Source organism: Rhinolophus sinicus, linkage group LG06 (genome assembly GCF_036562045.2).
Source record: "Rhinolophus sinicus isolate RSC01 linkage group LG06, ASM3656204v1, whole genome shotgun sequence".
NCBI lineage: Eukaryota > Metazoa > Chordata > Mammalia > Chiroptera > Rhinolophidae > Rhinolophus > Rhinolophus sinicus.
The window spans coordinates 15,265,238-15,280,242 of record NC_133756.1 but is presented as its reverse complement, the minus strand read 5'-3'; the positions used below and the strand labels follow the sequence as shown (position 1 = coordinate 15,280,242).

At 47.4% G+C, this 15,005-nt stretch overlaps 2 protein-coding genes across 3 annotated transcripts in view; one reads left to right on the top strand and one right to left on the bottom strand.

Annotated features, from left to right (window-relative positions):
- SZT2 (SZT2 subunit of KICSTOR complex) overlaps positions 1-325 on the bottom strand; it is a 50,195-nt gene extending 49,870 nt beyond the window's left edge. The window contains exon 1 of the mRNA XM_019751075.2: positions 205-325. Coding sequence (XP_019606634.2) covers positions 205-231 — 27 coding nt within the window. The 5' untranslated portion in view covers positions 232-325. The remainder of the gene's footprint in view (positions 1-204) is intronic.
- On the top strand, positions 306-5,265 carry MED8 (mediator complex subunit 8). Of its 2 annotated transcripts, none has more exons than XM_074334556.1 (7): positions 306-442; positions 1,775-1,893; positions 2,572-2,716; positions 3,011-3,151; positions 3,348-3,429; positions 3,790-4,038; positions 4,885-5,265. In XM_074334556.1, exons 1-7 carry the CDS (start codon positions 437-439, stop codon positions 4,947-4,949), a joined length of 807 nt encoding a protein of 268 aa, XP_074190657.1. In that variant the 5' UTR covers positions 306-436; the 3' UTR covers positions 4,950-5,265. The 2 variants fall into 2 exon arrangements, with proteins under 2 accessions (XP_074190657.1, XP_019606644.2); XM_019751085.2 differs by having other exon boundaries at positions 434-577.
- The last annotated feature ends 9,740 nt before the right edge of the window (positions 5,266-15,005 follow it).

The window sequence follows — 15,005 nt, the reverse complement described above, 5'->3', positions numbered from 1 at the left end:
GCGACGAGTCTCTCCTCAAACCCCCAGAAGAAACTGCGGACCACGAGGAGGTTCAATTGTCGGGCCCCAGAAGCTGGGCCGGTCTCCGGCCCAGACTACACGTCCAGGTCGCCCCCAGACCCGGAGGAGGCCACGGCAGCGCGTGGCCGCCGTACCCTCCCCCTCGGATCTCAGGGACCAGCGCTGCGCCCGCCCGCCCCTCACCTCCGGCTCCGGGCGCTCCGAGGCCATCACACAGCCCTCCTGCGCCGGCCCAGGCCAGAGAAGATGTTCCACTCGTGACCCCTGACCCGGCTACCTCGCACCCCGCAGTAGCCGGAAGTGAACGGGCGGGCCGAGTTCTGAGCTCTCTGATTGGTGGACGGAGGCCTGTCAGAGTGACTCGCCGACTTGGAAACCGGTAGAGGAGGTCGTTGCGGCCGCTACTGCTGCCGCTATGCAGGTGAGAACCCGGTCGGGACTATTGATCGCCAGCTAACTTCGAGTAACGGGGCCGAGAGTGAGCAAGCCGAAGAGAGATGGAGTTGGGGCTGAGAGGAAGGGGCAGAGCCCGCGGCTGATGGATGGGGAAAGTGGGGTGAGGGACGAGGCCTGCTGGAGAGGGAGAGGCGGAGCTGAGAGATGGGTTGGGAGCCCTGCTGACAGGAGGCAGAGACTGCGGCTAAGTCGAGAGGGAGAAGGCAGCACTGACTTGCTGGGATGTGGGGGAGGATCAGGCTGTAATTGGGGAAGGTTGAGATGCAATCCAAGGAAGACAGCGTAAGAAAGTGGCCGATTGGCTCAGGACCCGGCCTAGGCTGTTGGACGCTGCTGGGTGCAGACTGAAGAGGGCATCTGTCATTGGAGAGAAGCCGAGGGGTGACGGAATTGTGGTGCCGCGGTGGCCAAAAGCTACGTTAATGAATCTGAGGCCGTGGGTAGAACCCAGGCTCAAGGCTCCTGCCCAACACATTGGCGTGTTTGCAAGACGCTTTCCCAGCCTGTGCCTGTAGTTGTTAAGGGTGAAGAAATGAAGTAAAACTGGAGACCATAGATGGAAAGGAATTGCTTTGCAGAACCCCAGCATTTAGAATTGTCTAGTGCTTAGGACGTATACATTTTTTTGGTTTGTCATTTGTCATTTAGTTTCTTACGCCTGGTAGTCGGTCAGTTAGGTTGACTAAGTTTGTGAAAGGGGCACAAGAATACTGGCACAGAGGTAAAATGAGTGCAGATTAATTTCGCAAGGAGGAGGTTGAAACATCAAATGCTGAGGGCAAATGCAGAGTGAGTGTGTGTGTGTGTATGTGTGTGTGTGTGGTGCAAGGCCCTATTCTGAGAAACTTTCATGTGTAGGTAGATTTCCCAGAGATTGTGTGCCATTTGACAAGAACAGCCAGGCTCACAAGGCAGGTTCTAGGCCAGAGGAGTACATATGCTGCAGAGGTTCACAAAAGATAATAAACCCAGGTATTAGGTCTGGAGAGAATTTCTCAATGAGAGAGAATAGAGTGTACCTAATCCAGAGAAAAGACAGGCATGGATTAGGACGTGATGAGAGAAAGAATCAGTTGGTAGGAGGAATGGAGGTCAGGTGAATGGGTTGAAAGGTCTAAGGGTTGATGTTCTCTGTAACCCAGATACCAAAGATAGAAAATAACGTGGCTCTCGTATGCCAGTGAGATCGTATGTCACTTGACTAGTGTTGCACACTGTCATCCTGGCTTTCCAGCCTTCTTCTGTATGTGTCATATTTACACCCATTTGGGTAACCAACATGTTCCTATTGGTGCAGAGAGAGGAGAAGCAGCTTGAGGCATCATTAGATGCTCTGCTGAGTCAAGTAGCCGATCTAAAGAACTCACTGGGGAGTTTCATTTACAAGCTGGAGAACGAGTATGACCGGCTGACCTGGTAAGTGTTGCCAGGGCAATCTGGGGAGGACTCCATGGGTGGCAGGGCAGACCTCCTGGTGGATGGGACATCTCCAGTGATGTAACCATTGATCAATTTGCAAACATCTTTTGATTTGGAAAGAGCTGGCTTTCCCAACATTTAACAAATGAAGTTTAGCTTAGGGCCTCCATGGCAAGGAAGTAGAGAAATGCCCAGTTTCCCAACCTAGGTTCTTCCTGGCTTTTGATTCTCGCCCTTTGACTTCTCTGGGAAGAGGTCCTCCCTTAGTGTGCCCCCCCACAGCAGTAGGCCTACAGTGGTCATACTGGATCTTTTACCACAGATGTTGCTGAGTCTTTTAGGTACAACCTATTCTGGAAGCGTAGATCCTATTTCTAGGCCAGAAAGGAGGCTTTTGCTCAGTTTCTGAATTTTCAGTGGTAACAGTGTAGCCGTGGTTCCTATTTTGCCACTGTTCCTCACCCCATTCAAATAATGAGCTGCCTTTTTTCTCCATCTGTGTCAGAAACTGAAAGCGTGTCCCTCTTTCCTAACCCCACAATCCTTGTAAGCTAGTCTGATTCCCACCCAGTCCAGCCATGGGCTGTCTTTTTTGGGTAAGCCCAAGTATTCCTAATCTGAAAGACCCCCTTTGAGGCTACTTGGAACATTCTGACACCTTCTTACCACCACCAGGCCCTCTGTCCTGGACAGCTTTGCCTTGCTGTCTGGACAGTTGAACACTCTGAACAAGGTCTTGAAGCATGAAAAGACACCACTGTTCCGTAACCAGGTCATCATTCCACTGGTGTTGTCCCCAGACCGTGATGAAGATCTCATGGTAAGAGGAGGAGAAGGGTGCAACATGGGAAATTAAATTCTTTGATGACCTAGAGCACAACTGTTGGTTGGTTATTCTAGAAGTTTTGAGTGTGGCGTAGTGTGTGGCAATAAAAAGTGTGTGGCAATAAAAAGTGACGGCTGCATTTTGGTGTCCTAGGAAGCTAAATATTGTAAGTCTTAAGCTGTGTTTTCCCTGAAAATGCACTGTTTGCCTGTGGCAAGAACTATATATCAGGCCAAATTGAATCTTCTTGGAGTGCATAGAAGGACCAATAAAATCTGTGTTTTACAGCGGCAGACTGAAGGACGAGTGCCTGTTTTCAGCCATGAGGTGGTCCCTGACCATCTGAGAACCAAGCCTGACCCTGAGGTTGAAGAGCAAGAGAAGCAACTGACAACAGATGCTGCCCGCATTGGTGCTGATGCAGCTCAGGTTGGACTGAGTCACTGGCCTGCTGCCGCCCCCATTCCCTGAGTCCCATCATGAGAAGCTAGGCATTACCATTGCTGTCTGGTAGGGATGTATAGTTGGTTACACGTAAGTTGCCCCTAGAAGAGCACAAGGAAAAAACTTCCCCACACAATTTCTTGCTTGCCCTAATCTCTGAACCAATTTCTGTGTGTTACAGAAGCAGATCCAGAGCTTGAATAAAATGTGCTCAAACCTTCTAGAGAAAATCAGCAAAGAGGAACGAGAATCAGAGAGTGGAGGTACGGAGGGATCGGTGGCAAAGCGGAGAAGGAAAGAAGGATAAGATCAGTGTTATAGGAATAGTGGTTTTGGTAAGAAAGATGTGAGAATGAACTGCTCAGGAAAGGCTTACATCCATTCTGTCAGCCTTTTGTATTTAAGACCAGCCCTGGAGCAGGTGGAGGAAATGGGCAAAATAAAAATGGAGACTCCTGAGCTAGTCGTGAGGGTCCTCTGGCTCTTCCTCTGGGCTGCCAGGGAGCCTAGATGCTGCTGACGTCAGAACTGCAAGCCCTGGTTCTCAGACTAGTCTTCCTGCTGCTAGGTTCAGTCCAGGGCCAGAGGCATACCTCAGGGTCCTCACCTACCTTTTTCTTCAGGTCTCCGGCCGAACAAGCAGACCTTTAACCCTGCAGACACCAATGCTTTGGTGGCAGCTGTTGCCTTTGGGAAAGGGCTATCTAATTGGAGACCTTCAGGCAGCAGTGGACCTGGCCAGGCAGGCCAGCCAGGAACTGGGACAATCCTTGCAGGAACCTCAGGATTACAGCAGGTGCAGATGACAGGAGCTCCAAACCAGCAGCAGTCAATGCTCAGTGGGGTACAAATGGCCCAAGCAGGTCAACCAGGTAAGGTGGCAGGGATTGAGATGGTGGCAGACCTTAAGCAGGGAAGGGGGAATAAGCTGAATTGTCTGAGCCTCCAGCATCCCCAGAGCTGGAGAATTTCTCCTGTTCTCTTAGACTGTGACCCAGAAAACGATTTTTAGGGGTAAAATCTCATTTGAGACTCTTAACAAACGCCAGAGAATGAGCAACAATTTTGAATTGCAGAAACTGCTCTGGCCTCCCACCCCTATCTCAGAACTCTGTCTCAGCTACCCTTCTGTCCTATTTACTCTGGATAGTAGGTGTGTTGTCCGAGTCTTTTCTTAGAGAAATCAATGGTCAGACTTTAATTAAAACTATGTGGTAGGTGGGTTGGAGATTGAGAAGCAGGCAAGTTTGCCAGTGCTACCTGTATCCTTTTCTTTGTATCCTGTCTCTCCTGCTCACTTTTAGTAATGATGAGAATAGTCTGGAGGAGTTCAGATGCAAATAGCTAGAAGAGATATTTTCTTCCAAGCTGTCTAGGAAAAGGGACAATTAAAATAAGAGAGAACATATTCTTTTACCTGTGACAATAAATGGGGGTCACACAGGTTTTGCAGTCTTTTCCAGGAATAGATGAGCAGGAGACTGACCCTCCCAGTACCCCCCCCATCCACCCCCCGCCCATCAGCCCTTTCTTCCTCGACACCTTTAGGGAGAGAGCTGGTGAGGAACCACATCACTGATCTTTGTCACCCAGGGGCAGATGCCTCAGAGATTCTGAGATGATGGAGGGGTGGCAGAAGGAAACCTGAGAGACCACATTTCTGATTTATCATGCAACCCTTACCATGCTTCAGGTGTCTTTCTTCATGTTCCTTTTAGGGAAAATGCCAAGTGGAATAAAAACCAACATCAAGTCAGCTTCAATGCATCCCTACCAGCGGTGAGTGTGGCCGGCACCCTCCACTCCCAGGTGCTCTTTGCAGAGTCGGGCAGTGAAATTGCCTTTTGCCCAAAGCTGACCTAGATGGGTACAATAAAAAACATGGGCTTTCAGCCACAGACAAATCCCAGCTCACCACTGACAAGCTGTGTGACCTTGGGCAAGTGACCTAATTTTTCTGAGCCTGTTTTCTTATTTGTAAATGATGATGATACCTATACTTCATAAGGTTTTTGTGAGGATTGAAATAAGAAAATGAATGTAAAACACTTAGCACAGTATATGAAATAACGGGTATTCAATAAATGATAGTTTCTACAGCCACTTCTCCCCGCTGTCCTCCTTAATCTTCGATACAGAACTGATCTTGATCTGATACTGGTGCATGTCAGTGGTGAGATGATGGATACAAGATCATGGACCACTCGGTTCTGTTTGAAACACTGTGCTTATTTTGCGCTGCCAGAAACTATGGCAGCCTCTGTGTCCTGAGAGGCACACTCTCTGCAGGCCCTCCTGCCCAGGTTCCATCCTGGCCATCTCTCCATGCTGTGGGCGATGAGGCTTTTGGGCTAGGATAAACTGTCTACCTGTAACCCTCGTGAAGCTTGGGCCTGCTCTGCTCTCCATCCTCTGAGAAGCCAATTCAGCTCTTACCTGGGAAACAGTCACAAAGTCTCCTGTCCTTTCCCCCACCCTGTACAGATGGAGGAAGCTGTCGAAGATCCAGTAGGTGGGGACTTCTCAGGAAGTGGCTCTATCAGGCAGGACTGTGTGGGAAAGGGTTTTTCTTAGCATATGAAAAAGCCCCTTCCCTGGACTCATTTTTCTTTTGTTGGAGGGCGAGAGGGATTTCATCTCACCATCTTTCATCAGGGTTTAGTTCTCCTCCTCATATGCCTAGTTCCTGGACTCCAGCCAGGACGGCTTTCCTCCAGTCCACAGAGCCTGTGGCTCAAATAAGTGCCAGATTGATGGTGGGAAGGGGCAGCTGTCAGTACTCTGCCTGCTTGTATAAAGCTTAAGAGCAGAGTGAGTTTGGGTCTCCAGCCTAAGCTGCCTCTCTCAGCATTCCTTTGTGGGTGAGGGCAGGGGTTGAGTCAGCAGAAGTGGACAAAAGGTTTCTCTGAATAAAGTTATTGAAATTTTGATGGTCGTTGTGTCAGGCTTATCTCACAACAATTTATGAGAGAGCTCTGTAGGGGTCAGAGATCATGTATCAGAGACTTTCAAGGTTGCTGCAAGGCAGTTCTAATTTGCTCTCCATAAAAAGTTTTCTTATCTTGGATTAGCTTTGATCTAAAAGTCCTGAGAGGTATGAGGACCACCGGCTCACACCTTCCAGCTGCCTTTTTTCTGTTCTCTTTCGTCACACGCTAGTGCTTTGGCATTTGTTCAGTGCCAGGCAGAATTCTGCCAGGCTGTGGCAGTAAAGGACGGGAAAAGTGGTCTGAGATGTCACATCCATTTCTGTTCCGTCAGGACAGGCAATGGTACCCAGAAAGCACGGTGACCATAGTGCCCAGCAGCACCGGGAGTCCTGTCATCAGCTCTGAGGCAATGCCAGACCTTTGCCCCATTTCAGCAGTTCTGCTTTACTGCTGTCAGTCATTCAGGTGTCCTTTATCTTCTGATCAAGTCCCTTCCTACTGGTGATGTCAAAGCTGTCATATTGCCTAGGGTTCAAGCTGTGCTTCGCTAAAGTCTCTGGAGCATCTCTTAGCAACTGCTATTCTTTATTCCACCAAAAGATGCCTTCCTCTTAAAAGGCACCGAACCCAAGTTTCTTTGTTGTCCAAGGTTAATACCGATTTCATTCCCACCATATGATTTGAAATGGATTCCTTGTCCTCCAGGAATGGAAATGTCCTCCTGCCCCAATGTAGGCCCTCCCCTACATCTTGTGCCCGTAAGCAAACACTCCTTATTCTGCAGGCACTCACATCTATATTCTTTACTCTGGGAGCACATGCTGTCGTTTCCAAGCCCACCCTCCACCCCCAAATCCTCTGGAACACACAACCCAGTAATCGCCCCAGTGGAGAGTATGTATCTCCTACCCCTAACACTCATTCCCTCAGAAGAGAATATTATGGCGTTTCCTTTGATGAAGAAGACGTGACCTGCTTACTTGCTCAGATTTAGGATTGGCAAAAGATAGCTTTTTTGCCCCACTCTGGTAATAGTCTTCCATTTCTGACTGCTCTGTTTTGCCTGGGAACTGCTTTCTCCTACTCTTGGGGCCCGTGAAGGATGAGATTAGGCTGTTGTCTTCCAGGTTTATGTCTTGGATGGAGAAGGAAGCAGCAGCTGTGAAATCTCGAGATCTTGCTACAGAGTTCATCCTGCTGAAGGCGGCAGCTTACTGAAGTGTCTGTGTGACGCCCAGTGCCTAGCACCTTTCCCTCTCCAGCTCTGCCCTGAGGCCAGGATTGGGATATTATTGTTGAACCTCCTTTGCTCATTGCCACAGTCGCCCCATTTTCTCTTTCTGGTGTCTTGCTTCCCTACCTAGCTAACTTAACTTCAGTTAACCTTGTACTTCCTTGGGAAACAGCCAAGGTAGATAGGTTGTAGCTAAGTGCTCCTTCCAACTCAATAATGGGTCCTGGCATTAGGACTGAGCTGGAGGGGGGTGTATTGCCCACCTCCTGTCCTACTGCTGGAGAAAAGAAGCTGAACTCGGCAGGAATGCCCTAGTGCAAGGCTGGTCTCTTTTCCCACCCCCTTCTCACCTCCCCCAGGCAGTGGGAACAACCTCTCCCTTTGTCTGAGCTTCTTGTACAGAATAATCCTCCTGATGGACAATGTATTCTCTGTGTCCTGTGGACATAGCAGCCGTGTGAGCTGAGCCCAGCACCAGGCAGGACGGAGGCTGAATCCTTCCAATGCCCACCCTGGGTCAACTTCTGATTACTGTCTAGAGAAACTAGTAAAGGATGTACATTTTCTTCCATTTGCTTCAGATTTGGGAGGATAGCCTATTGAAGTTTAGCGACAGGCTAGGAGTAGGGCCAGAGGCTTTGGTCCCTTTTTGGTTCAGTCCTAAGGGTTCGCCGTGCATAACTGGAGGCTTGATGTGGCTCTGGCTTGACAGCCTTGAACACACAGGGGCTAGCATTTGGAAGGGATTTGCCACCCTGTAGGTGGGGCTTTCTAATTGGAACAGAAGGCAGACCCTCCATCTGACAGGGCCATAGCACCCCATCACTTCAACATGTGTTCTGTCCCACAAGGCAAACTTCCTCTCTCCTTCCCATTAACTTCTCTCTCTTGTTCTTGAGCTCCTGTGTGTCACTGTGGCAGATCCTACGTCCTTATTGTGCTCTCTTGGTGGGTTCACATGCCCTCAGCATGTCACCTACCGTTTGGACATGGCAGCTTCCACAAGTGCATCACGGACAAGGCGCCTGACTTCCCTGGGCCTCCATTTTTCCACCTGGGTGATCCCAGTGGTCCTTCCTAGCTCCAAAGTCTCCAACAACGATTCTTTTTTCTTTTCCTCACTGTATGACTGTGTTATATAAAATAGGCCACTTTTGTCCTAGATCAGTCCCCAAATCCCTCGAACCCCTACAGACTGTTCTTAAACTTCCCTCTCTGTCACCTGCAACTTAGCATACCAACATCCTTCTAGAGCACCACCCTAAAATTGTTCTTTAGCTTGCACTAGTTCTGTAGTGAAAAGTCATCTAAGAGGTGGTAAGTTACCACAGAGATACATGTATTGTATATCAGACGTCACTTTTCCACTCTCAGGCATCCCTCTGTCTCCCCTGCGTAAGATATATGTGCAGAGAGACTCCTCCAGTACAAGCAGTAAATTATACTTCTTCCATGTGATGAGAACCTTCCCCGCTGAGTCAATCTAAAGAGCCCTGGCTACTCCCCTTCCTGCTTTCCCTCCGCCATTCCACTCCCTTCCCTCCTCTCACGCATATTTCCCTAATTGGTGGTCATTTTCATTATTCTTCTCTTGCCCACACATCACATGGAGACCATCTTTATTCCTTTTACTAATTTCTCTGGGCTTCACTCATTTTCATGGCCCTGGTTGTTGCCCTTTTAGTGTCTCTTCCATATTAATCTTTCTTGACCCCACGTCCCCAATCACTGACTCACAGCCATGCTCTTGAAATAAAGAGTCTGCAATCACTGTCTCTTCCACACGTCCCATTCACTCTTCCACCTGCAGTGGGCTTCTCCTTCTGCAGTGGGCTTCTCCTTCTGCCACTCCTCTGGAACTACTCTGTCATTAACCTAACGGCTAAATCCAGGTGGTTTTTTTCGATCCTCGTCTTACTTGATCTCCACAGTGTTTAACGGTGCTGACCATTTCCTTCTCAATTTTCCCCTCAATAGGAGAAGGAATGGCTCCTATTTCTGTGACCATTCCTTCTCTGTAGTGTTTGGCCTTATGGCCCTCTGCTTGCTTCTTGAATGTTGTCACTTTCCAGGACTGTCTTGAACCCTCTTTTCTTTCTATTCTTTCTGCTGTCTGTGGTCACCACTTTTAGGCACATGACTCAGTTTTATTTTCAGCCTAGACCTCTTTTGCTGAACTGCAGATGACTTTTGGGCATCTCTACTCATATGATCCACAGGTACCTCAGGTCTAAATCCAATCATCCTTCCCTCCAATCCTATTTCTTTTCGAGTTTTCGTCGGTGTGACCTAAGCCAGGTCTATGGAAGCCACTCTAAACTCTTCCTCCTCCACGTCCCCAGCCCCCATACCCAATCAGATACCAAATTCTGTCAATTCTCTCTTCCCAATATCCATCCATTCTGCCCTGCAGTTGAGGGCCTGGGCCTCTCACCCTAGAAATATTATTCAGACTCCCTTGCCCACTCCAAGTCATCCTCCACGTGGCTGCCAGATGGCTCTTTCTAAACTTCAGGCCTGACTACGTTACTCCCTTCATTAAAATCCTTTTGACAATTCCCATGTTTCTCAAACATGTGCACATACCTGGCAGGTTGGTAGGGGCAGTGCCAGGCATACTGAGAGGATAAAATCACCCTGGACCATCCATTTTACTTGAGAGTAAATAATTTAAAATAGAGAATGCAAAATTATCATTCATGCATTATTGAGAGAAAATAGACTTCAAAGAATTTCTACTATAGACATGCATTGCTTAATGACAAGGATATATGCTAAGAAATGTGTCATTAGGTGATTTTGTTGTGCAAACGTCATAGAGTGCACTTACACACACCTAGCTGGTACAGCCTACTACACAGCTGGACTGTATGGCACAGCCTTTTGCTCCTAGACTGCAAACCTATATAACACGTTACTGTACTAAATATGGTAGGCAATTGTAACATAATGGTAAGTATTTGTGTATCTAAACACAGGAAAGATACAGTAAAAATACAGTATAAAAAAGGGTACACTTGCACAGGGCATTTACCATGAATGCAGCCTGCAGAAGTGGGATTTGCTGAGTCAACGGATGAGTGGTGAGTGAAAGTGAAGGCTTAGGACACTACACAGCTGTAGATTTTGTAACCGCTATACACCAGTACCACCACAAACGTTTGAGTAATGCATGGCACTATGACACTATGACAGCTACGACATCACTAGGCGATAGGAATTTTTCAGCTCCATTCTGATCTTATGGGACCATCATTGGACACACGGTCTGTCGTCGACCAAGACTTTGTTAGGTGGTGCATGACTGTAGTCTGACGGGCTTCAGACTAAGCCACCAGATTCCCTGGGAGTATTTATTTACTTTTTTCTTTCCCTTTGTTGGTGGTGTTTTGCCATTACATTACTTCACTAGAAAAGTTTGAAAAACAGCTCAAATTTCCTGGAAAGGCAAATAAGAGTCTGTGTGATCTAGCCCCCTGATTTCTTCACCTGACTTCTATGTTGTCCTGCCACCCAATCTATTCCTAAGCTGTGCAAACTGCTTGAAGTTTCCTGAATGTAACAGGCCTCCATTCCTTTATTCCCACTGGTCCCTCTGCATGGAACACTTTGTCCCATCATTCTGTTTGATGAATACCCAATCATCCTTCAAAATTCAGCTCACGAGTCACTCCCCTGGGAAGGTTCCAGTCTGTTCTCATCTCAGTGCCACTCCCACCAGGTAAGGTCAGTCACCTCCTCTTTTATGCTCCACATTTGTACTTTGTACAAACTAGCTCTTGCTGCCCTTTATTGTCCCCCAAGTTCAAGCACCCTAAACTGTTAGGATTTGAATCCCAGTTCTTCCACCTGAGAGTTGTATGATCCTTGGTAAGATAACGTGTGTGTCTGGCATACTACAGCATCCGGCCCATCATAAACACTATAAATGGTCACTGTTATTATTATTATTATTATTACTTAGTTGATTTTAGAGCAATAGTATAAGGTAGCATTTGAGTTAAAAGAGCAGGTTCTAGTGTCAGACTGCCTGGGTTCAGGTCCGAGCTGTGCCGCTTACTATGTGCCTTTAGGCAAGTTATTTACTTTGTGCCTCAGATTATCATCCTCCGTGAGGATGATAATAATAGTGGCTACTTCATTGGATTGCTGTGAAGTTTACATAGATTAATATATACCAAGTGCTTAGAATAGTGTCTGACGATAGTAGAGGCGCAATAAATATTACCTATCTTCAAGGTAGTGTCTAGAATTCTACTCTCAGTAATTGTTGCTTAAATCAGTGATTGATCAATATCTCTAAGGAGGTAACCACTTCCTCCCTCTGCTGCTTGTCGATGCTCACATATTAGGAGCTTGGCCTCAGGAAACACCCTCTGTGCCCATTTCATCCCCCACAGTGTCTGCTTAGTTCCTAGGCACTGAAACATGTTTACACCATCTTGCTTGATATGATAAGTCACTTTTGAATCTAATTTTGTGAATTTTCTTTCTCCCACTTAGTTGTCACCTATACTCTTCCATTAAAGCCCAGTTTGGTCTATTAAATTGCGTGCTTTTCATTTGAGATTAAATGACAAGCTCCCTCACCTGAAATGCTCTTTTTCATCCCTCCAATACTGTATCTGTTCCAAGTCCAAAGCAGCTAAATACTCGGTTCCCTAGTCTGCCTACATTCTGTCCCGAAAGGGGGCCTGCACCACTCATAGATCTCTCCGTGCTGCTGTGATCAGTTCTCTCTTTGATTGTCCTTACTTACTAGGTCAGGGCTCAGGCCTTCGTGGGTGGCTGTGTATGATTCACTGGGTATCACAAACCAGAGTTCCACACGTGCCTCTCTTCCCTTCACCCTCACCACCAGTCCTTGAGGCCTTGTCCTGTCAAGTCAAACTCCACTGTTCTTACCACTAAACTATAAGTACTCTCACCTATAGCCATGAAGAAATACCTGGGGCCCAGGTGCTGTTTCCCACCTCCGTGGCTTGCACATGCGCTACCCTCTACTTGGAATGTCTGCCCTCTTCTTCCTGCTCCAGCCGCCTGGTTCACCCAGTGAACAACTCATGCTTCCAGTTCAGGTGTTACCTACTCCTGTAAAGTCTGTCCTAGCTCCTCTCCTGTACATGACCATTCTTGAATTATACGTCTCCTGTACCTTCTATACACCGCCATTACAGTACGTGTAATGCCATTGCAGTTTATTTACTTACAAGTTCAAGTCCTGACCAGGACACTTATCTATTGTGTCGCCTTAAGCAAGTTACTTCACTTTCAAGCATTTGTTTCCACCTCAGTAATATAGGATTATAGATAGCATTGACCTCAAAGGCTACATTCAACTGAGCATATTTAAAATAAATTTCAATCTTAATTTTCTACAGGACAAAGTCCAAACTTCTTAGAAGGGTATATGAGACTCTTCAGGCATACAGTCAGGCCTCAAATGCTAACTACTATTTCCCTCTTCCTCTACTCCCCTGAGCAATCTCATTTCTATTGAATGGTATATAGACTGTTTTGATTGCAACACGTTACAATTAAACTAGCGTAACCGAAAACAGGGTACCCAGTTGATTTGTGTTATGCAGACATGGAGTGAAAAGTGACTGGCTCTAGGCGGGCTCAGGGGCTCCAATGTTGTCTAAACTCTGCATTTCTCTACTCTTATTTTTTTTAAATTTTATTGGGGGACAGTGTGTTTCTCCAGGGCGCATCAGCTCCAAGTCAAGTCATTGTCCTTCAATCTAATTGTGGAGGGCACAGCTCAGCTTCAAGTCCAGCTGCTGTTTTCAATCCTTAGTTGCAGGGGGCACAGCCCACCATCCCATGGGGGAACTGAACAGGCAACCTTGTTTGTTAAGAGCTCGCGCTCTAGGGGCCGGCCCAGTGGCTCAGGCTGTTAGAGCTCCGTGCTCCTAACTCCTAAGGCTGCCGGTTCGATTCCCACATGGGCCAGTGGGCTCTCAACCACAAGGTTGCCAGTTCAATCCCTGGATTCCCACAAGGGATGGTGGGCCGCACCCCCTGCAACTAAGATTGAACACAGCACCTTGAGCTGAGCTGCCACTGAGCTCCCAGATGGCTCAGTTGGTTGGAGCGCATCCTCTCAACCACAAGATTGCCGGTTCGACTCCCTCAAGGGATGGTGGGCTGTGCCCCCTGCAACTAGCAACAGTAACTGGACCTGGAGCTGAGCTGCACCCTCCACAACTAAGACTGAAAGAACAACAACTTGAAGCTGAACAGAACCCTCCACAACTAAGATTGAAATGACAACAACTTGACTTGGAGAAAAGTCCTGGAAGTGCACACTGTTCCCCAATAAAATCCTGTTCCCCTTCCCCCCCCAAAAAAAAAAAAGAGCTCGTGCTCTAACCAACTGAGCCATCCGGCCGCCCCTCCAGAAGCTCAGTGGCAGCTCGTTGTCTTCAACCTAGTTGTGGAGGGTGCAGCTCACTGGCCCATGTGGGACTCGAACGGGCAACCCTGTTGTTCAGAGCTCGCACTCTAACCAACTGAGCCATCCAGCTGCCCCAGCATTTCTCTGCTTTTGAGCAGTATAACTCAACTTGTGAAAGAACTCTGATTGTTCTTGCCTGGATTCTGTGCCATCAGAATTCCATGATTAATGGACAGGTGGGGTGGGGCAGGAAGTCCTTAGAGGAAATGAAAGCAGGGGAATGGAAAGTGTCTGAATACAACCCAAACTAGAGCTACCATGGTCCACTTTGTATGGTTTCTTCTGTACAGAAAATCCTTGTGTTTTTTTCTTGAGCCCCATCCTTTTTCCTAAACTTACAGTACTGTGTCTCAAATTGCCTGCTGAATGTCTTACCCTGAACTTAGGATGTCAAAACTGCATTCCTTTCCTTCATCCTGCTTTACCTTCTTAACTTTGCAGTCAATTCTGGGTCCTCTTTCTGTTCTATCCCCTCTTCTCTCTTCTCACTCCCATTGCTCTAGGTCAGGCCTTCACTGCATCACACCTGTGCCTCTGAGCTGGTCTCTCAGTTGGTCTCCCTTCCTTTTTCCTCTTGATAAACTTACTGTCACCAAGTTTGTCTTTGTAAAGAACAATGGGGACCATACCAACCCCTTTCTTAAAAATCTTCAGGGACACCCCCAATATAAATGAAACTCCTCATTCTTTCATTCAAAACGCTTCATGATGTGGAGCCAACTTACTTTTTAACCTTCTTCTGTCATATGTGGGCTTTTCATTCACCTAATCCGTTCATATGTGGGCTTTAATTCACCTCACACGGAATCACTTGCAGTTCCCTACACCTGCCCTGTGCTTTTCCTGCATTCATCATTTCGTCCACACGTCCACACTTTCTTCTCAGCCTGGAACACCTATGTTGCTTCCACCTTACTTGCTATGTGACCTTAAGAAAAATCCTTTACCTTTTCTTATTCCATGCTTTTCATCTGGTAAGTGGTGATAATACTACTTACCTTGCAGGATTGAACCATGAGATCATATGGAAAGCAACTGGCCCCAGGCTTGCCAGAGACAGTATTGAATACTAAACTACATTTCCTCTTTTCCCCTTTTGGCCCTTCTTGCACATCTTCCAGATCTTGCTAACTCTCTTTCCTCCATCTTGATAACCTCCCCTGATTTGTCCACTAACCAAAAGCCTCCCTTTTTCTCTCTCCAGAGCTCTTCCTG